The following is a 22,395-nucleotide window of genomic DNA, read 5'->3' on the forward strand; positions in this document are numbered from 1 at the left end:
TTCTGTTTTTTTTCTGTTTTTTTTTTTTGAGTCAGGGTCTCACTCTTACTCAGGCTGGAGTGCAATGGTGTGATAACAGCTCACTGAAGCCTTGACCTTCTTGGGCTCAAGTGATCCTCCCACCCCAGCCTCCCGAGTAGCTGGGACAACAGGTGTGTGCCACCATGCCCAGCTAATTTTTTATTTTTTGTAGAGACAAGGTCTTACCATGTTGCCTAGGCTGGTCTGGAACTCCTGGGCCCAAGGGAACCTTCTGCCTCGGGTTCCCAAAGTGCTGGGATTACAGGCATGAGCCACCACCATGCCCAGCCTCTCTTCTGTGTTTTTATATTTTATTTCTCAGCATTCTCTAAGCATGCATTATAAAATATACATTAACTTAGGCTGGGCCCAGTGGCTCATGCCTGTAATCCCAGCACTTTGGGAGGTCAAGACAGGTGGATCACTTGAGGCCAGGAGTTTGAGACCAGCCTGGCCAACATGGCGAAACCCTGTCTCTACTAAAAATACAAAAATTAGCCAGGCATGGTGGTGCACGCCTGTCATCTCAGCTACTCGGGAGGCTGAGGCAGGAGAATTGCTTGAACCCAGGAGGTGAAGGTTGCAGTGAGCTAAGAATCGCCACTGCACTCCAGCCTGGGTGACAGAGTGAGACTCTGTCTCAAAAAAAAAAAAAAAAAAAAAAATACACACACACACATATACACACACACATATTAACTTAATAACATAAATTTCCATAGATTCCTTTAAATCTCAAATAACCATCATTACTAGTTATGGGCAAAGACCAAACACAAGTGCAACTGGTACTTACCTTGGGGGAACAACGCTCAGCAGGCCCCTCTGGCTGTGAGGACAGAGACTTGGGGATCTGCAATGTACCTGTCCCTCTGCCACGCTGGAACCAGCCCTTCACGACACACCCCAGACCCACCTCTCCTGGAACCGCTTGGAGGGGATGAGGCCGGCTCGAAGGTTGGTGTCCCCGACTCGCTTGGCTTGCCACCACGTGGGGTCATCCTGGCTCACTACCTCCAGGACTTGCCTGCACTGGAAGGGCAGGCCCGCCTCCTGGCAAGGGATGGCCCGGTCCTCCCGAGGGTTGTAGTGGAAGAGGGCGCGCATGAACACCTGCACAAGGAGGGCTCTGGTGAGGCGGCCCTTCCCCCAAGTGAGCACAGACAGGTCATTGTCACATAAAAGGCCCCATGACAACGACCATCCACACTTAGGAGGACCAAGTGGCTTTTCGAATAGAAAGCTACTTGGAAATACACTGCACATATGTTCTTAACTGTTCTTCAACCATTTGGGATACTATAGTCAGGAAGTCCATCAAGAATCAGAAAATTAATAGGCCCCATGACTGAATGTCTCTTTCCCACCTAAATATTTCCTTATTTACTTGACCAGCTGTCCTCATAACAGCCTCTTAGCATACACACAGCAACAACTAATCCTGGGAACAAAAAGTAGAGGCAAGCACAATTTCTAACTCAAGTGTTATTTTTGATACGCCAACTGCGCTGACGGAAGGCAGCAGCCATCTGTTATATAAGTAATCTAGATGTTTGGGTAAGAACACAAATATCAACAAAACTACTGTTACTGACTCCTCACCATCACTTTTCACTGGGTAATTGACACCCACAGCTCTTACGGCTCAATCCTGCCTCATCTGCCATAGACTCAGCCAAGCCCTAATTCCCCCCTGGAGAAGATGGTGTGAGGACACAGCATTTTTCACACTTCCCTGTTCTCTTCGATAATTTAGTGGCATAGTTAATTTTATTTATTTCTATTTTCAGACCATTAGGGCCCAATCACTTCAGTGGCAAACAGGAAAAAAAAAAAGCAATCAAGGGTCTTCCTCAGACAGACACAAACTGTATACCTTTATATGCCAACCAGAAAATATTCCATCAGACAATAGTAAGGACTTTCTGGTATATGTTGTGGGGACAGATGCCCTTAACCAGCCACAGATGTTACCAGGGTCCTAAGCACTCAGAAGAGTGTAATCTTAAGTGGCCAGCCCAAATCAAGCATCTGGATCAAGAAGAAATATTCAAGAAGGATGGGCTGGGGGACAGGCTATTCATTTTGTCCTTTAGGAAAACCAAGTTCTCTTCCTCAAAGAGGGTTCCTCAAGTCAGAACCCTCAAAGTTGCATATGGGGACCACATTCGCTTGTCCTAGGAAGAATCACTTTCCACCAGGTAAGAGGAAATATTATGCCCTGGGATTTAACCAAAGAGCACAAATAAGAAACAGCTATATAAAGATTATTTCTTCACTTGCTGTAAAAAACCGTCATTGAAGATGTAGTCCACTACAAATCCACATTCTTCAAAGTATCGACTGACATCTCCTCTGTGCTAGATGCTGTAATGTCTCTTCTTTCATGCATTAAGTACTGAGAGGCAGGTATGGGAATCAATCTTGAAAAACTGGCATGCTTCCTTCCATTCTCTGCTCAACAGGATGTAATTCATTATGCTCTCCTTTTTGCCTTGGCTGCCAGGAAACTCATACCCAAATGTACTGTGAAATCAAAGTGATGCCCTCCTCTCTATCTCATCAACCACCATCTCACAGTTCAGGTCTTAATAATGTCTCATCTGGGCTTTTACAAGAGTCTTCTACCAGGCCTCCCTGCCTCCAACCTCTCCCCACTCCACCCTCCCCGCCGTGGCTGCCTCAGGGAGCTTTCTAAAACACAAATATAACTGCACCACTCCCATCCTAGAAAAAAAAAAATAATAAGCTGTTATCTCTTGGGTTGTGGGATGCCCTCCCATATGCCCCAGGGCTGGACCATTCAGTGCAGCTTGGGCTGACTTCCAGCTGCCAGCACCTGCATCTCTTTGCCTAAGGACTTACTTTCTCTGGCCACTGGAACCTACTCTTCTCTAGTCCAGCAGGCAGAAGTTACTAGGAATTAATTCCCTGGGTGCAGCCTGGCAGGAGTTGGTATATAGATCGCCCAGCTCCCAGGGCCCCTGGGTGGGATGATGGAGGCGTGTGTTCTACAGGGGAAGAAGTAGTTCCCCAAGTTTCCAGCAGGACTAAGCTCCAGCTGCCCATAGTGGTAACCTGCTTGATAACACACCGTTAGTCAGATCGGCTGTCTTCCCTTTCCCAGTCCTGTACTGCTATTTCCTGGGGCCACTTCCCAAATAAACCATTTGCATTCAATCCTTGTCTCAGGGTCAGCTTCTAAGAGGCCCCAAACTAAGCAAGGATTATGCCAAAACCCTTAACAAGGCATTCGAGGCCATTCAGAACATAGGCTTAACCCACCTCCCCAGCAAAACCCACCACCATCCTCCCCCCAAAGCCCCACCACATTGCCCTTAACGTGCTCCTCCCCAGAGTGCCAGGGAGCCTCTGTATGGGCAGACCCCACCAAGGTCCTACTTGTCTTTACCTTCTTCAGGCCTCAGTTCCAACACCCCCATTCTGTGACACCCTCTAGGATGACTGTAACTCTTTGTACAGAATCTTGGCAAAGCACTTATCACATAGCAATGAAAGACTTGCTGCCCTTCTGCACCAGGAAGCCTTGAAGCTACCAAGAGTCCCTGTCTCCAGCATCTGGCAGAGTGCCTGGCACAGAGGAGGTGACCAAATAAGGCAGGCTCAGCAGCAATTAAACAAATAGCAGTTACTTAATTGGTTCAGAATTCAGCACATTTGGTACCCTCTCCTCCTCTTCATGGCCCTGAGTTTCTATTTCAATTAAAATAACCTTGTCTTTTATTAGTAAGTCACGTCAAATCCTGTTTAGAAAGAGGCAGGATACAAACAAATGAATCACTTTGTGACGGAATTAAAGTCCTCCACTGGGCACAGATTACTAGGATCAGATCTATGATCTGCTCCCAAATGACTGTTACAAGAGGCTGGACTGGATCCAGCCCCCAGCCAGCGAGCTGCATCTCTCAAGCTGAGAGAGGGCACCACGGACCCACCTCCCCATACCTTGCTCTCTTTTAAGCGATCTTCCTCCTGGGTGGCTGGGATGATTTTTAGGGTGATGGATCCCTGGGACTGGGCCTGAAACGAAAGAGAACAGAAGCTTCTCGCCTACCAGGTCTAACCCTCCAAGAGTTCAACTCCTACTTCCCAGGCCTAAAAACTGATGTTCAGAAAGTCCGACTTGCAGCCTCCCCTGAGGCCCACCCTTCTAGGATGGTGCCCTGGTTGAATGAACTAAAACAAAATTCAGTAACCAAGTAACTGTACGTTTTTGTATTTTTTAGTATTTTTATTATTTTTAAGCCAGTTCAAATTTAGCAGTGGGGGGTTGGTAACTGTATTTTCAAAAGACAAAGGGATGGAAGACTTTCCATGAGAACCCAAGGACACTACGTGTTGAATTCCAATTCTCCATCCCTCCTGACTGCTAGGGCCCCAGAGGGCTCCCTTCCTTGCTTTTCTCTTGGGTCATCTGAACAACCCATTTTGGTTTCCTTTGCCTCTTTCCTGCCTGATTTGGGGCTGGTCTCTGATTAATACTTCTCTCTTTGCTTCCATCTCCCCAAGCTCAGGCCATGCCCAGCTTTCTAGGAGCTCCCTTCACCCCCATCTATAGAGACCCTGCAGCGCAATGCCAGGGGCCCAACAAGGAAGAATGCAGTCGGACCAGGACAGCAGGGCCCAAAAATCACCTCCTGGCCTCTCCACTACCCAGAAAGCCCAGACCCTTGCTCTGGAGCACAAGAAAGTTGGCACCCAAAGCCACAAAAAAGCAAGCTTGGGCAAAAGGACTGAAAGGCCTGCCTGCAATCTGCATCCTCTACAGAGGGGGCTTTATTTTGTTGTTGTTTTTTTGTTTTTTGAGATGGAGTTTTGCTCTGTTGCCCAGGCTGGAGTGCAGTGGCACGATCTCGACTCCCTGCAACCTCCGCCTCCTGGGTTCAAGCAATTCTCCTGCCTCAGCCTCCCAAGCAGCTGGGATTACAGGGGCCCACAACCACGCTCAGCTAATTTTTTGTATTTTTAGTACAGACGGGGTTTCACCATGTTGCCCAGGCTGGTCTCGAACTCCTGACCTCAGGTGATCCACCTGCCTCAGCCTTCCAAAGTGCTGGGATTACAGGTGTGAACCACCAAGCCCAGCCCAGAGAGGGCTTTAAACAGTTGGCCTCCTCTTTTCAGATCTCATCCTGTTTCTGCCCCCAAAACCATCAGAAGTTAGCAAAGTGTCAGGTCAGCGGAGGAATCCTGAGGATAAAGGGGACCAAGCTATGATTGGGGCTTTTCACAATTTCAGTTTTGACTTCAACTCCCCAGAATGGACCATGGAGGTTGTTTTCAGCCAAGCATTTAATACCTTAAAATCCCCTTACACTTCTGAAGGGCTTTACCCTTTTCCAGATGTTAGCATCCCAATGATAACCACACATTGGTTGAGAAAGAATCTCTATCCCAACATTAAAGGAAAGGAAATGGAAACTCAGATGATCTGATGGCTTGTCCAAGGTTGCACAGCTGGAAGGAGGCAGAGCCAGGATTCACAACCAGGATCCAGGACCCAGGAGGGGCCATGTGAAAGGGAGCCAGGGGAAGGAAGGCAGGCTATGCTGAGGAGAGGGTCTAAGAGAGGCAGATGGAAGGGAAGTTCCCCTCCTCCTGCCGCCACCCCATACCCCGGGCACACTGTTAGGGGCACACCATAAGGCCACTTTGCCTGCCACCTCCTCAGAACAACAGCAAGGCTAAGCCAGAATCTGTCCTGGCTCCAGGAAGTGCCTTGCTCTGGGTGTCTGAAGACCCAGCACATCCCTAGCAGGCTTGTAGCACGGACCAGAATCTGGCTGATCTCGTCGGGCCGCTTGTGCAGGACTGCAATCCCGTTGACTTCTCGGAGCTCATCTCCAACGTGGACCAGGCCTAGGAGACACAGGGACTGACCATCAGCACAGGAGGAGGACCTGAGCACCCCTCGCTCAGAGCTCCAAGCACCACAGGGGCCAGCCTGAGGAGCCCATTGCAGGGCCAACTCAAGGTTTAAAGTTGATGGGTGGGACTGGGGCGAACTAAGCCCCGCTAAGCGCTGGGTACCTCACTCAGCATGGAGGGCTCAAATCACCCAGTAAAATCTCCAATTCACAAGTTGGCACCTGAGACCCAGGAAGATCAAGCAGCTTGCCTAAGGCCACATTGCTAAGAAATAATGAAGCCAGTATTCAAACACAGTTATTCTGATGTAGAAAGCCTGTGTTCCTTTTGCTATAACCTCTGCTTCTTTAAAATTATCATTAACTCTTTGCTTTCCTAGGTTTACAGATATATTCCTAGAATGGCGTTCTTAAGTCTTAATAAGGAAAGACAAAGGCACCAATGAAGACATCATTAAGAGTGTAAACACACTATGAGCCTCTGCCTGAATGACTAATGTCTCTGCATATTAGGGCCCTATTTGCTACTCAAAGTAGGCACTGGCCTGGCTGCATCAGCATCACCTGGAGGCGGGTTAAAAGTGCAGAATCTTCAGCCTAGCTCAGACCTGCTGAATCAGTCTGCATTTTAACAAGATGCTCAGGGAATTCGTGTACTCTTTAATGTTTGCAAAGTGCTGGTCTAGGATTCTCTGCAACGATGACCCCCCCCAGACTTTGGGGGTAACATTCCCCTATACCAGGAGGTTTGTCTCCCAGCTTAGTAGCTCTTCGACACACCGGTGATTCTCAACCTTTCCACCCAAATGAATCTGGGGCACAAACATTCTCTTTGTAATAGCAGCTTGACAAGACCTGGGGTGGTGGGGAAGGGTGTCATCCCTGTCCCACAGTTAGTAATCCCGCAAGCCCATGCTATATTCTTAACTGTCACAGTCCTTGGACTAAACCAACGCATGAGCTTCTTCTCAATCATCCCAAAGTACTCCATGACTATGACTATTATATATATACATATATATTTTTTTTTTTTTGAGATGGTCTCACTGCGTCGCCCACGCTAGCGTGTAGTGGTGTAATCATGGCTCACTGCAACCTCAAACTCCTGGGCTCAAACAATCTTCCTGCCTGGGCCTCCCGAATAGCTAGGACTACAGGTGTGGGCCACCCGTGCATGGCCTATACTTTCTTTTTCTTTCTTTTTTTTTTTTTTTGAGATGGAGTTTCACTCTTGTTGCCCAGGCAGGAGTGCAATGGTGCGATCTCGGCTCATTGCAACCTCCACCTCCCAGATTCAAGCAATTCTCCTGCCTCAGCCTTCCCAAGCAGCTGTGATTATAGGCATGTGCCACCAAGCCCAGCTAATTTTGTATTTTTAGTAGAGATGGGGTTTCTCCGTATGGGTCAGGCTGGTTTCGAACTCCCGACCTCAGGTGATCCGCCCACCTCAGCCTCCCAAAATGCTGGGATTACAGGCGTGAGCGCCATGCCCGGCTTTTTTTTTTTTTTTTTTTTGAGACAGTCTCACTCTGTTGCCCAGGCTGGAGTGCAGTGGCATGATCTTGGCTCAATGCAACCTCCACCTCCCAGGTTTGTGCGTTTACTAGAAATGGGGTTTCGCCATGTTGGCTAGGCTGGTCTCGAACTCCTGGCCTCAAGTGATCCGCCCGCCTCGGCCTCTTAAAGTGCTGGGATTACAGGTGTGAGCCACCATGCCCAGCTGGCCTATATTTTCTATTAAAATTTCTACTGACTTGGGAAGGAGATGAGAATTCCAGCCACAACCCCAGAAAGCAAAGCAAATCCCAAACAGGTGACCTGATAGGAGGGAGGTAAGGGGACCTATGAGCAAAGGTGGAGGGCTCTGGAACAATGGCCATGATCGGGGCTGGGCCAGCTTTGCACTGCCGCCACTCACCGCTCCTGTCTGCTGCGCCTCCTCGCATGATCCTGGCCACCACAACAGCCCCTGAGTGCTCGTCCCGCCGGATGGTGGCACCCTGAACCCGAGACAGAAGAGACAGGTTCTTAAGCAGCAGCTCCAAACCTCAGACCCCTACTCTCTGGGCCCAACACAGCCTCCCCAGTCCCTCCTTCTGACAGTCCAGAGAGATCAGTGGGGACCTTCCCAAAGCTGAAGACAAAACAAAACCAACATCCCCCATTAATACAGCCCTGCACTTTACAGTTTACAAGGCGCAATAACGCTGCAACATTTTAGATGAGGGACTGGGGCTCAGAGAAGTTAAATATCCTCAAGGTCACCCAGCTGGTAAAGGGGAAAGCTTTTTGTGATGCCAAATCCAGTACATTCTCCATCACATCTCTGTCATATCACAGTTCCTACCACTTGCAAAGACATTTAATAATGAGGATGATACGTGCCAGCTAATTCTCACCCTGCCTCTACCCAATCACAGGGTTACTGGGCCTTCTGCTGCTGCTGAAGGAAACCAATTATGCACCCCAGCCAGGGCTTCGGGACCAGGACTTGGCCCAAGAAGCACAGCAGAGATGACACTTAGGATGAGAAAGGCACTAATGAGCCCTCGATTTCCTGCACCACACAGGCCGGACTGCAGCAGGACAGCAGAAAGCTTAAGAGCTAAGCTCTAGGGCTGGACAGCCTTGGGTGTGAACACAGTTCTGCCGTTTACAAAAAGCATGTGGCCTTCGCAAGGAAATCTCTTATCCTCTCCAAGCCTGTTTCCTGTGAGATGTGGGACAGCATTTAACTCACAGTGTTGTTGCAAGGATTCCACGCAAGGCACTTAGTACACAGTAAGCACTCAACATATGTTAACCACTTATGAGTGGCTGTAACTGCAAACACATTTGCACACTTATTGTTAACATCATCTGTGCCATCTACTTGAAGTACGTAAGATAATTATTGCTAGAAAGAGAGGCCATCAACTAAGAACCCCAGGACTTCTAGCCCCCCAGACCTGAGAACTTTCCAGCATCGCTATCCATCATTTATTCAGCTCTGAACTGCCAGCACCCAATACAGAGCCTGGATAGGAGGGCTCACAATGTGTTTGCTAAATCAATGGATGGCCGCTCCATTTTACAGGTGAGGAAACAGGCAGAGGAGAGATCCTCGTCCGTTTGCAGAAGAGGCTCGTCGGAGGTCATTTGGGGAAAGTTGGAAATAGAGAATGCCAGCTGTGGGATCCTCTGGAGCCAATCTCAATTCTCTGGGCTTCCACCACTTCTGTGCATCTCATAAACAACGCTGTCCCTTTGCTCGGTAAATCAATGCTGAACCAGGACCAAAGTGATAGCAATCTGTCTGCTGGGGAGAGGAATGCCCTGTGCTTCCTCAACATTCAGAGCAGGCATTGTCACACGTTTTCTATAAGGGGCCACATGTAAATATTTTAGGCCGGCCACACAGTCTCTGTCACAACGACTCAACTCTGCCATTACACTATAAAGGCAGCCACAGCCAATCTGTAAGTGAATGGGCCTGGTTGTGCTCCAAAAAAGCTTTATTTTAAAAAATAAGCTGTGGGTTGGGTTTGGCCCTTGGGCTGTAGTTTGTCCATTTCTGGCTTAAAGCATGATCAGGGTCACCCTGTACAATTGTGCAGGTTATTAACTACACAAAGGGGGTTGGCCACAGTTGAGAGAGGCTGTATCCACCTAGAGAAAGGGGTGCCCTGCACACAGAGGCACCACAGGGATGAGCAGCAGCCCCGGCAAAGCTGCCGTCACTCACTCTGAAGACTTCGGGGAGGGTCTTGTCCAGTGTTCTGGGTGGGGGTGAGAGGCAGGGGAAGAGTGGGTTAGAGAGAGGCAGACAGCAGAACCTACCAGGGGTTCCTTGTTCTTCACCAAGCGGATGATCTTCACCGATTCCTCATCAAAATCCTCATCGATATTGTCAGGCAGAGGCGGGAGAATAGGGTCAAAATTCTTCTGGGCAACCGTGTCATGTACCATGAGCACAGCCTGCCGGGAAAGTCAGAGAAAAGGAAGGCTGGCCCGCCTCTCACAGGGTCAGCAGGCCGCAGCTGGCCGGTGGTCTGGAGGGTGGCAGACGCCATGCCAGAGAGACAACTGCCCAGACACTAGTGCTGAGGATCGCTCCCTCAGAAGTCTCCACTCCTCAGCCTCACAAGGAGAGCTCCCTCCGCCCCCATCCCAGGAGACCCAGAGGCATGGCTGGGCAGGGGCTGTGTGTGACTACCCTCAGGTGCGGGGTGGACAGCAGCTGGAGCAGCTCCCTCTCATCACTGTGCACAGAGGCGGCCTGCAACTCCTCCATCACCTGCAGAGAATGAGACAGGCGCCACTGATGGCTGGAGGTGACCCTGCCCCACATCTGCTGGGTCCTTCCTCTTTGGAAAGGCCCACCCAGCTGCAGCCCCCAGGGGCACACCAGACCCTCAGCCACCCGACGACGATGATCCTGGGAACATCACACCAGGGGTCAGGAGCAGCTCTATGGGGCCATCATCTAAGGAGCCACTGTTTTAAGCCCTAAGTGCTTTCTGCTTTATGTGGATCTTCTCACTGAACCCTGGCAACCAACTTGATGCAGAGGGTCTTGTTACTTTGCCATTTTACAGATGAGAATCCTGAGACTCAAAGAGATTAAATATTTTGCCCGAAGTCACAGAGCTCATATACAGCACAGCTAGGATTTGAAACTGGGCTTACCTGGCTCTCAGATGCTATTTTATGAATGAGGAAATGGGAGCTCAGAGAGGCTGAGTGGCCTACTTAACATCACAGAGCTGGTGGGACAGGCAGCGCTGAGCCTGGGAGCCAGGCAATCTAATGTGCCCCTAATCACATTCCACAGTGGAGAAGGGCCCAGGGCTCTGCACCCACAGGCTGCACTCATCCCTCCCCAGTCTCCTGGGGTTAGGTGAGTTTATTCAGGAACTGATCTTAGTAATCAACCAGAATGGGTTTTCCCCAACCACACAACACAGACGACTAGGTCTACAAGAAATTAAGAAGCGTTCCTTTAAAAAATGAGAAGCCTGAGCCAGTATGCGGGGACACACTGTAGGTCCCTTGACTTCAGGAAAGCACAGATACAATGTCTTATTGACCTATTCAAATCACCAGTCCTCAGGGCAGTTTGGGAACTGCTGAGCCAATCCAATGCTCTCCTTTACAGCAGAGAAAACAGACTTGCTAAAGAACACACAGTAAGTGGACAGCTCCATGTCACAGTGTCTCCCAGCCCAGTCCAAGGCTCACGGGTTCCTCCCCACCTTTCGGGGAACCCAGAGAGAGGAAGAGAAGGAGGAGGACAGGGGAAGAAAACACCTCTTCACCTTTGGGCTCCTGATTCCCGGTGTCCCCACACTAAGCAAACGAGGCAAGATGAAGGAGCCCTACAGGGTGGGGAGTGGGGCGGACACTGTAAGGAGAAACCTGGGGCTTACGTCCTCAGCGAGGGCCACAGCGCTGTGCAGAACTGGGGTTGGACTTTGCCTTTCATAATAGCGAAGCTTCTCATGAATCTGCAAAGACAGAGTATTTCAGATGCACCCTGGACACCACACATCCCACCCACGGCTGTGGGGACATTTGGGGCAGCAGACTGGGCCACTGACAAGGCACCATAAGAGAAAGTCCTGTGTAGTGCGTAAGTGAAGGCCTTCCTGGGGCACGGAGATGACTAGGATGACCTCAGACGGCCACAGACAGCTAGAAAGACCTCTAGACACCCTTCCAGGCAGGATGACGTGGGACTTCACCTTCATTAAGTAACTGAGGCTTTTTTCACTGAAAACATCCCTCAGGAAGCCCATCTCCTCCTTGTGGTTGGAGTCAGGTCTGAGCTGGGAGGTCAGCAGGGCCAGGGTTTCATGCAAACCTGGGGAGAGGTGAGAAAAACAAAGGATAGCAAATGCAGTCGGTGCTCCCTGCCCCGGAGGAGCCCGAGTGAGGCCTCAAACAGCACTTCAGTCCTGCCATGAGGACGTTCTCTCCCCAGGCTCTCACTGCCAGGGCCTGGTGGCTGCCAGGCAGGCTCTTGTCTTCAGGGCTGTGGCAGGTCCAGCCCGGGGGAGGTACTTACCAGAGTCCTCCGATAGCACTGGCATGCTGGCGTTGTCACCTCCCGACCACTCCCTGCAGATTCTGAGAGAAGGGGTGGAGGTGGGTATTGAAGCTCCAACAAGCATATTTATTCAACAAACTGACTACACATCTACTGTGTTCTCTGAGACCAAGCTGTGGACAGAGAGTATGGGAACAAATAACTCTGCTTACTTTTTTCAGAGAGGAAGGAAATTAAGATGTGCTGAGTGTCCTCAATGTGCCAGGCATTGTGTGGGGTGATTTCTATGATCAACTTTTTGTCTGCACAAAGTCCTGAGAAATGACTGCGAATGTTCCCATTTTATTGATGAAGAAACAGCGGCGTGGAAGGGTTCAGTAAGTTGTGGGTCAAAATCCATATTCAAGCAGGCTCTTCCAGGCTGGCCTTGGAGGTGCCAAGTGACCCTGCCTGACAGTGTCTGCTGTCCTCCGCAGCGCGCCCCCTCCACTGTAACCTTGTAAGAGCCCTGGCTCAAGTCTCCTGCTGGGACACACCTTCCACAACTACCTGGCTGGGCCTACAAGCCCCCTCTCCCCGAACCTCCAAGACCCAACCCAAAGAGAGCCTCCAGACTGGAGTGCAGAGAGGAGGGGGAAAAATGGGAGTCGGGCTTCCACTATGCAGGAGGGGGGACCCCTATCTCAGGAGGCCCTCCAAAGGTGCTCTGCAGCACGTGGACCTCAAAAAGTCCTCCTTAGGAAAAGGAGAAGGAGAGTCATGATTGATTCATTCCGCAAACATGGAGCCAGCCCGCAGCGCCGAGCCCCGGTGCCACTAAGAGGCGTAAGAGCGGCCCCGGGCCCTCCAGCCTCCGCCCCGCCCCGCCCCGCCACGCCACGCCGGACTCACCCTCGGGCTGCTCCCCGCAGGAGGCCGAGCACCGACTCCCGCTCGCTCTCCGAAGGAACCTGTGGGAGAACAAGGAGCGCACTGGCCGCAGGAGCAGCGACCCCGGGGGACCTCGGAGGGCGGTCCCGAAGGACGCGGAGCAGCAGGGAGCGGGGGGCGCGCGGCGGGGCCGGCGCGGGAAGAGGGAGGCGGGGGCCGAGGGGCGGGGCTGAGACTCCCGCGGTGGGCTCGGTGGGCCGCTAGGCTGCCGGGGAGCACGAGAGGAGGGTCTCGGCCCGGCCTCCCGCCCCTCCCGCCCCTCCCGCCGCGGCGCCCAGCTCCCTCGTCCGTTCCCCTCGCCGCCTCCTACCTCGTCGCGCCGGGATGTGTGCTCCGCGAACGGGAGCCGCGCGAGTGCCCCGAGCCAGGGCCGCTGCTGGCTCCGCCTTCCCGGACCCCTCCCTGCGGCTGCCGCGCCGGGCGGGGGTGGCGGAGCCTGAGGAGGCGCGGCGCGGGGAGGAGGTGCGGCGCGAGGAGGAGGCGCGGCGCGGGGAGGAGCGGAGGCCGCCCTCCGCGTGTGGCACAGCCGCACCCTCCGGGCCGGGCTCCGCTAGCCAGCGTGGTACCCCCTCCCGCTCTCCCGCTCTCCCGCTCTCCCGCTCTCCCGCTCCCTGAGCCCCCTGTCTGTGTCCCCCCGCACCCTGGCACACAGCCAACCTTCCCTTCCGCCCGCGCAACCCACCCTCCGCGAGTGGAGGGGTGGACACCTGCTCAACAGAAAATTCGATTTTGCAAACATTTATTGAGCGCCCTCCAGGTGCCAGGCGCTGTGTCAGGGGCCGGGGCTTCAAAGACGACCAAGGCGGAGATCCTGGGTTTGAAGATCTCCAGAGCTGGGGTGGGGGGGCCGGTCGGATGCGAGGGCAACTCGCTGTAACAATGCAACGCGCTGGGAAAGATTTATCGGTGCACGCTGCCTTGGGGGCGCGGAGCAGGGGAGGATAAGTCAGGCTGGAGAGAAGGGGGACTCCATTCTGCCCGGCTGCAGGGGAGTGAGGCTACATAGCAGAGGCGAGCAGCATCCAGGGGCTTTACTGGAAAAAGAGCTCTGAAATGGCCATGACGATAACTGACTTCTATTGTGCTGTCTCCATGCCCAGGTACTCCTCAGATCACTTCCCTTCACAGTAGTTCCTGATATCAAGACCATTCTTATTTTGGTTCTGCAATTGAGGAAACTGAGGTTCCGGGTGAAAGAGTGTGTATAGGGGAGAGCATAGGAACTGCTGGGCGAGTGAGCAGGTGGTTGTGGGAATTAAAAGGTGAGGAGTGGGTGAGTGAGTGGACCCCCTTCCCTCAATCCCAGCAGCAAAGAACAGCACAGCACATGTCAGGAGAGGTGGACCCAGAGGTTAAGTCTGGAAGTAAATCTAGCCCTGCACAGGAACCAGGGAAAATGGGTTGGCAGGCCCCACAGGCTGTAGTGCATGGGGAGCTGTGAGAGGCAGCAAAAGGCATGATGACGTTTCCCCTCATTCCTCAAAAATTATCCTCATACTTCAAAAAATATCTACACTATTGCTCCTCAAAATGTAACATGCCTGAGACTCACTAGGGGGTTGTGTAATGCTGGAGTGGTGCCAGATTTTGAATTTCTGACAAGCTCCCAGGTGATGTGATGCCACTGGTCTACAGACCACACTTTTTGAGTGGAGAGAGACTGCATGAGACACATTTTTAGCTGCAATGCTTACTGTTGGAAAGATAATGAGAACCATCTGATATGGGGTCAAATGATTTTGGACAAGAACACCAGGAAGTGGTGTTGGAACAAGTAGATATTTATGTGCCTGAAGGGACCCAATCCCTACCTCACACCATATTCAAAACACAATTTAAGAGAGATCATTGGACTAAACGTAAAGCAAATTGATAAAGCTACTAGAAGAAAACAGGAGGGTATCTTTTAAATCTTGGGGTATGCAAAGATTTCCTAGAAAGGATACAAAAAAGCCAGGCATGGTGGCATGAGCCTGTATCCCACATACTCAGGAGGCTGAGGCAGGAGAATTGCTTGAGCCCAGGAGTTCAAGGCTGCAGTGAACTATGATCGGTCCACTGCACTTCAGCTTGGGTGACAGACACCATCTCTAAAAAAAGAAAAAATAAAAAAAAAAGCATAGACCCTGAAAACAATTGATAAATGGACCTCATCAAAATTTAAAACTCCTGCTCATCAAAAAACACTATTGGCCAGGTGCAGTGGCTCATGCCTGTAATTCCAGCACTTTGGGAGGCCGAGGTGGGTGGATCACCTGAGGTCAGGATATTGAGACCATCCTGGCTAACACAGTGAAACCCCATCTCTACTAAAAATACAAAAAATTAGCCAGTCATGGTGGCACACACCTGTAGTTCCAGCTACTCAGGAGGCTGAGGCAGGAGAATTGCTTGAACCTGGGAGGCAGAGGTTGCAGTGAGCCAATATCAGGCCACTGCACTCCAGCCTGGGTGACAGAGTGAGACTCCATCTCAAAAATAAAAAGACTGGGCGTGGTGGCTCACGTCTGTAATCCTAGCACTTTGGAAGGCCAAGGCGGGCAGATCACGAGGTCAGGAGATGGAGACCATTCTAGCTAACATGGTTAAACCCTGTCTCTACTAAAAATACAAAAAATTAGCCAGGCGTGGTGGCAGAGGTTGCAGGGAGTGGAGATCGCGCTACTGCACTCCAGCCTGGTCGACAGGGTGAGACTCCGTCTCAAAAAAAAAAAAAAAAAAAAAACCACTATTAAGAAAATAGGACCAGGGACCAGGTGCAGTGGCCCACACCCGTAATCCCTTCAAGCACTTTAAGAGTTCAAGGCGGGTGAATGGCTTGAGCCCAGGAGTTTGAGACCAGCCTGGGCAACACGGCAAAACCGTCGGTATCTACTAAAATTACAAAAACTAGCCAGGCGTGTTGGCTTGTGCCAGTAGTCCCAGCTGCTCAGGAGACTGAGGCAGGAGGATCACTTGAGCCTGGGAAGCAGAGGTTACAGTGAGCCATGATTGTGCCACTGCACTCCAGGCTGGGTGACAGAGTAAGACCCTGTCTTTAAAAAAAAAAGAAAAGAAAAAAGAAAGAAAAGGAAAGGAAAAGAAAAGAGGCAAGCCACAGACTGGGAGACTAGGAAGAAATATATCTGACAAAGAAATTGTATCCAGAATAAAGAACTCCTGTAACTCAATAAAAAGACAAACCACCCAATCAAAAAACAGGCAAAAGATATGAACATCCACTTCACAAAAGAAGATATACAAATAACCAATAAGCATATGAGAAAGCACTCATCCAACATCATTTGTCATCAGGGAAATGCAAATTAAAACCTGTCATAGTCAGTTCCTGCTGCTATAACAAAATACCACAGTAATTTATAAGTAATAGAAATTTATTGCTTACAGTTCTAGAGGCCAGAAAGTCCAAGATCAAGGGGCCAGCCGGTTCAGTGTTGGTGACGGCCTGTTCCTCACTGATGGCATTGGATAGGTATCCTCACATGGTGGAAGAGAAAGACAGGCATAGGCCGGGCCCAGTGGCTCACACCTGTAATGCCAGCACCTTGGGAGGCCAAGGCGGGTGGATCACAAGGTCAAGAGATCAAGACCACCCTGGCCAACATGGCGAAACCCCGTCTCTACTAAAAATACAAAAAAATAGCCGGGCGTGGTGGCAGGCACCTGTAGTCCCAGCTACTTGGGAGGCTGAGGCAGGAGAATGGCATGAACCCGGAAGGCGGAGCTTGCAGTGAGCTGAGATGGTGCCACTGCGCTCCAGCCTGGGCGATAGAGCGAGACTCCATCTCAAAAAAAAAAAAGAAAGAAAGACAGGCATAAAGGGATGAACGCTGTGTCCTCATGTGGCGGTAGGGCCAAAGGGACTAGGGTGCTCCCTTCAAGTTCTCTTATAAGGGCATTAATCCCATTCAAGTGTCCATCAACAAGTGAATGGATAAATATTCATTCACTTGTGGTATATCCATACAATGGTATATTTACTCACCAAGAAAAAGAAACAAATTACAACTCAAAGACTATCCCTACCATGCAACAACATGGATGAACGTCAAAATAGATTGACTGGGCCAGGCACAGTGGCTCACGCCTGTAATCCCAGCACTTTGGGAGGCCAAGCTGGGCGGATCACTTGAGGTCAGAAGTTCAGGACCAGCCTGGCCTGCCCAACATGGTGAAACCCCATTTCTAGTAAAAAAAAAATACAAAAATTAGCCAGGTGTGGTGGTGGGCACCTGTAATTCCAGCTACTCGGGAAGCTGAGACACGAGAATCACTTGAACCTGGGAGGTGGAGGTTGCAGTGAGCTGAGATCACACCACTGCACTCCAGCCTGGGCGACAGAACAAGAATCCATCTCAAAAATTAGATAGATAGATAGATAGATAGATAGACAGACAGACAGACAGACTGAATGAAAGAAGGCAAACATAAAAAAAGTACATACTGTATGATTACTGGGGTGTTGTGATCTTGATGCCATGACTGAGGTCAGAAGCCTTCATTAGGTCAGAAACCCACTTTATTATTATAAAAAATTACCAAAACTACCTCAAAAGAAAGATAAAATATTAATAGAGCAATGTTAATAGAGTAGAACTGTCAACTGCTCCCTCAAAAAGCATTAAGTCCTGCTAGTTCTGCAGGATAATTTCACCAAACATTTAAGGAAGAAACACTTATTTTAATTCTTCTAGAAGGTAGAAATAGAAAGAAATCTTCAAAATTCTTTTTATAATAGCATTGATACTAAAACCTGTCAGAAAAGTCCAAAAAAAAAAACCCTGCAAATGAGTCACATTTATAAATATTGGTGCAAAAATCCTAAAAACTTTATCAGCTAACAAATTCACCAGAACCTAAAAAGAATAACACCCTATGAATAAGTAGAGTGTATTCTAAAAATGATTTAATATTTGGAAATTAAATTTTTTAATATTTGGAAAGCTATTACTATAACTCCATGTAAGACAATCTATTAATAGGATAAAAAGTTAGGTGGGGCACAATGACTCACACCTGTAATCCCAACACTTTGGGAGGCAGAGGCAGGCGGATCACTTGAGGTCAGGAGTTTGAGACCAGCCTGGCCAACATGGTGAAACCCCATCTGTACTAAAAATACAAAAATTATCTGGGCATAGTGGCACACACCACCACAGCTACTTGGGAGGCTGAGGCAAAAGAATTGCTTGAACCTGGGAGGTGGAGGTTGCAGTGAGTAGAGATCATGCCACTGTACTCCAGTCTGGTCAACAGAGCAAGACTCTGTCTCAAAAAAAAAAAAAATTGTTCTTATTAAAAGTAAATGGTCTAGACCAGGTGCAGTGGCTCACACGTGTAAATTCCAGCACTTCGGGAGGCCAAGGGGGGAGGATAACCTGAGATCAGGAGTTCCAGCCTGGGCAATATCGTGAGACCTCATCTCTAAAAAAAATAATAATAATAAACAAAACGAACCAGGTGTGGTGACACTCATCTGTGGTCCCAGCTACTCAGGAGGCTGAGGTGGGAGGACTGCTTGAGCCCTGGAGATGGAGGCTGCAATAAGCCATGATCATGCCACTGCACTCCAGCCTGGGCATCGGAGTGAGACCTCATCTCTAAAAAACAAAAACAAAACGAAAGAAAACGGTCTAAATCCTCCAATTATAAGGCAAGAATTGTCAGACTAGATTAAAAAGCAAGACTTAATGTGCTTTCTAGAATAAACTCACTTGAAAAATAAAGACACAGATATCCTAAAAGAAAATGAATTAAAAAAAGATTTACCATGGAAACACTAATTAATAAGTTGGAATGACTACATTAATATAAGGCAAAGCAAGCCGGGCACGATGGCTCATGTCTGTAATCCCAGCACTTTGGGAGGCCGAGGCAGGTGGATCACAAAGTCAGGAGTTTGAGACCAGCCTGACCAAAGTGGTGAAACCTTGCCTTTACTAAAAATAGAAAAATTAGCCAGGCGTGGTGGCATGCGCCTGTATTCCCAGCTACTTGGGAGGCTGAGTCAGGAGAATCGCTTGAACCTGGGAGGTGGAGGTTGCAGTGAGCCGAGATTGCGCCATTGCACTCCAGCCTAGGCGATGGAGCAAGACTCTGTCTCAAAAAATAAATAAATAAAAAATATATATGACAAAGTAGACCTCAAAACAAGGAATATTACTAGGAATAAAGGGGGATATTTCATAATGATAAGTGATCAGTTGATCAAGAGGGCATATCTTATGTGTATGAATCCAATATGAATCCCTAAGGGGGTATGAATCTAATAATCAAGCCTCAAAGTGCCTACCAATATGAATCATTTAATATCACTCTGAATGTCGGCCAATATCAGCAGATGAGAAAAAGAAACAATAGACATAGATATTAGAAAAAAGGAGGCAGCACAGGTTATACACAGGTATACCTAGAAACTCAAAGAAATTGACTGAAAAGCTAGTAGAAATGATGAAAAAATTTAAGATGGCAGAGTATACAATTGATATTAAAAATTTATGACTTTCTGGCCAGGCACGGTGGCTAACACCTGTAATCCCAGCACTTTGGGAGGCCGAGGCGGGCGGATCACAAGGTCAGGAGATCGAGACCATCCTGGCCAACATAGTGAAACTCCATCTCTACTAAAAATACAAAAATTAGCTGGGCTTGGTGGCACGTGCCTGTAATCCCAGCCACTCAGGAGGCTGAGGCAGGAGAATAGCTTGAATCAGGGAGTCAGAAGTTGCAGTGAGCCGAGATCGCACCACTGCACTCCAGCCTGGTGACAGAGTGAGACTCTGCCTTAAAAAAAAAAAAAAAATTATGACTTTCCTATGAACAAAAATAATTATAAAGTATAATGAAAGAAAAAATCCAAACTAAGATATCAAGAAAGATTAAATACCAATTTATAAACAATAGGAAAAATGAAAGACCTATTGATATTTGGGGGAAAAAACTTTAAAATTCTAGTGAAGGACATAAAAGATAAAATGTACCTCAAATGGCTAGGGAAAGAACAGTTCAATAGTGCAATTATATTAATTCATTCTGAAATAATCTTTATACCCAATGCAATTCCAATTAAAATATAAGAAGTATTTTTCACAGAGAATTTATTAAATGCTACCACAATTCATCAGGAAAAATAAACATTGGTGAATAATAGGAAAGTTCTGGGAAAAAAAGAGTTATGGGACCAGGGGAGGTGGGATTTAAAAATATGAAAACAATTTTTAAAGTTTAGTACTGAGGCTATAGTCCCAGGACTCTGGGAGGCCGAAGCAGGTAGATCACTTGAGCCCAGGAGTTCAAGAATAGCCTGGGCAACACGGCAAAACCCCATCTCCACAAAAAATGCAAAAATTAGCTGGGTGTAGTGGTGCTCACCTGTAGTCCCAGATGCTCAGGAGGCTGAAGCAGAATTGCCTGAACCCAGGAGGTCGAGGCTGCAGTGAGCCATGACCACGCCACTGCACTCAAGTCTGGGTGACACAGCAAGACCTTGTCTCAAAAAAAAATGAATAAAGTTTAGTACTAAAGAGGCAATCAACAGCTAGACAAATAGAACAGAACTGAAAGAACAGAAATAGTCCTCATGTATACTGTCTTTTAATATTTGAGAAAGGTGACATTTAAGTGAAAGGAGAGGAATTTTTATTTATTTATTTTTATTTATTTTTTTTAATGTGGGGACAGGCCAGGTGCAGTGGCTCACACCTGTAATTGCAGCACTTTGGGAGGCTGAGGCGGGAGGATCTCTTGAGCCCAGGAATTCAAGACCAGTTTGGGCAACATAGCAAGACCTCGTCTCTACTAAAACTAAAAAAATTTAAAAAAACTGATGCATGTGCAAGTAGACCCAGCTACTCAGGAGGCTGAGGTGGGAGGATCGCTTGAGCTCAGGAGATAGAGGTTGCAATGAGCCGTGATCATGCCACTGCACTCCAGCTCGGGCATCAGAGCAAGACCCTGTCTCAAAATAAAATAAAGTATGGCGACAATTACAACTAGCTACTCTTTATGAAAAAAAAAGAGAGGAAAAAAGGCTGGGCGCAGTGGTTCATGCCTGTAATCCCAGCACTTTGGGAGGTGGAGACGGGCAGATCACCTGCCCTCCTCTGCAAGATTATAAAAATAAATCTACTGAGAAAATATTTTGATGTGAGAAGTGAGGTAGGGATACAGCTTTCTTTCGCTTTTGTTTTGAGATGGGGTCTTGCTCTGTCGCTAGGCGGGAGTGCAGTCGAGATCTCGTCTCACTGCAAGCTCCGCCTCCCGGATTCAAGTGATTCTCCTGCCTCAGCCTCCTGAGTAGCTGGGATTACAGGCACCCGCCACCACACCCAGCTAATTTTGTTGTTGTTGTTGTTGTTGTTGTTGTTGTTGTTTGAGACGGAGTCTCGCCCTGTCACTCAGGCTGGAGTGCAGTGGTGCGATCTCGGCTCACTGCAAGCTCCGCCTCCCGGGTTCACACCACTCTCCCGCCTCAGCCTCCCGAGTAGCTGGGACTACAGGTGCCCGCCACCATGCCCGGCTAATTTTTTGTAGTTTTAGTAGAGACGGGGTTTCACCGTGTTAGCCAGGATGGTCTCGATCTCTTGACCTCGCGATCCGCCCGCTTTGGCCTCCCAAAGTGTTGGGATTACAGGCGTGAGCCACCGTGCCCGCAGTGAGGGAAACATTTCTAAGTTAATTCCAAATCCAAATCTATAAAGGAAAAGGTGGATTGTGTGACTAAAAAAAGGGTAAACATTTTTATAGGTAAAAATATTATTTGCAACATACGATATCATATGCAATAAGATAAAGTTAAATTCCTCAATTTAAAAGAGTTTACATAAATAAATGAGAAAAGATGAAAAAATTTAAAACTGTCAAAGAAAATAGTCTAATACAAAAAATATATAGCCAATAAACACAGAAAACTGATGCTAGATCTCCCATTTAAAAAAAAAAAGGAAAAAACATCCAAAAGATGCACAACCTCACTCATAATCAAAGAATTCTAAGCCAAAATAGGAGGCGATGTCCCTTGTTAAGACAAAAATGTTTAAGTCTGTTGACATCCAGTGCTGTCAAGGATGTGGGGAAAAAACACATTTACACATTTGGAAGGAATATTATTTGGTGCAAACTTTCTGGGACACGATCTGGTAATATTTGTTAAAATATTATATGTACATGTCCTTTAGTCCAGAGGATATTTGGGCAAGCAGAATGGAAGAAAAGAGAAGCAGAGAGAGATGTTTGGGTGGATAAGAGCTTGGAGCAGGAGTGCTGGGAGAGGCTGCATCCTAGGATAGGGCAGGTGCAGCCAGGGCGGAGTTGGCCCAGATGGCCGGATGCTCAGGGCAGGAGTCGCCTCACACATCCGGGGCTCGGTCAAGGTGCTCGTTTAGAGCAGCTGCACAGGGAACAGGAAGATGAGCTCAATGCCAGAGGAATGAATGACTTCGGGTCCATCTGGACAGGGAGAAGAGAGTTTACCAAGCATGCTCTGGAAAAAAAGAGAATGCCAACGATCCTTGAAGAGGTGACAGAGAG

General features: G+C 48.7%; 1 protein-coding gene across 3 annotated transcripts in view; it reads right to left on the reverse strand.

Moving 5' to 3' along the window:
* MPP3 (MAGUK p55 scaffold protein 3) overlaps positions 1-13,284 on the reverse strand; it is a 32,724-nt gene extending 19,440 nt beyond the window's left edge. Inside the window, exons 1-11 of one of the 3 annotated variants that reach the window (XM_054537051.2) lie at positions 13,178-13,284; positions 12,829-12,887; positions 11,956-12,017; positions 11,633-11,751; positions 11,318-11,395; positions 10,105-10,185; positions 9,729-9,866; positions 7,828-7,909; positions 5,816-5,901; positions 3,988-4,062; positions 938-1,134 (exon numbers count right to left, since the gene is read on the reverse strand). In XM_054537051.2, the coding sequence (XP_054393026.2) occupies positions 938-1,134; positions 3,988-4,062; positions 5,816-5,901; positions 7,828-7,909; positions 9,729-9,866; positions 10,105-10,185; positions 11,318-11,395; positions 11,633-11,751; positions 11,956-11,980 (881 nt within the window). In that variant the 5' untranslated portion in view covers positions 11,981-12,017; positions 12,829-12,887; positions 13,178-13,284. Of the gene's footprint in view, positions 1-937; positions 1,135-3,987; positions 4,063-5,815; positions 5,902-7,827; positions 7,910-9,728; positions 9,867-10,104; positions 10,186-11,317; positions 11,396-11,632; positions 11,752-11,955; positions 12,018-12,149; positions 12,263-12,828; positions 12,894-13,177 lie in introns of those variants that run through there. The other 2 variants (XM_054537050.2, XM_063718836.1) reach the window with 2 other exon arrangements.
* Between the last annotated feature and the right edge of the window lie 9,111 nt (positions 13,285-22,395).

Source organism: Pongo abelii, chromosome 19 (assembly GCF_028885655.2).
Source record: "Pongo abelii isolate AG06213 chromosome 19, NHGRI_mPonAbe1-v2.0_pri, whole genome shotgun sequence".
Classification (NCBI taxonomy): Eukaryota; Metazoa; Chordata; class Mammalia; order Primates; family Hominidae; genus Pongo; species Pongo abelii.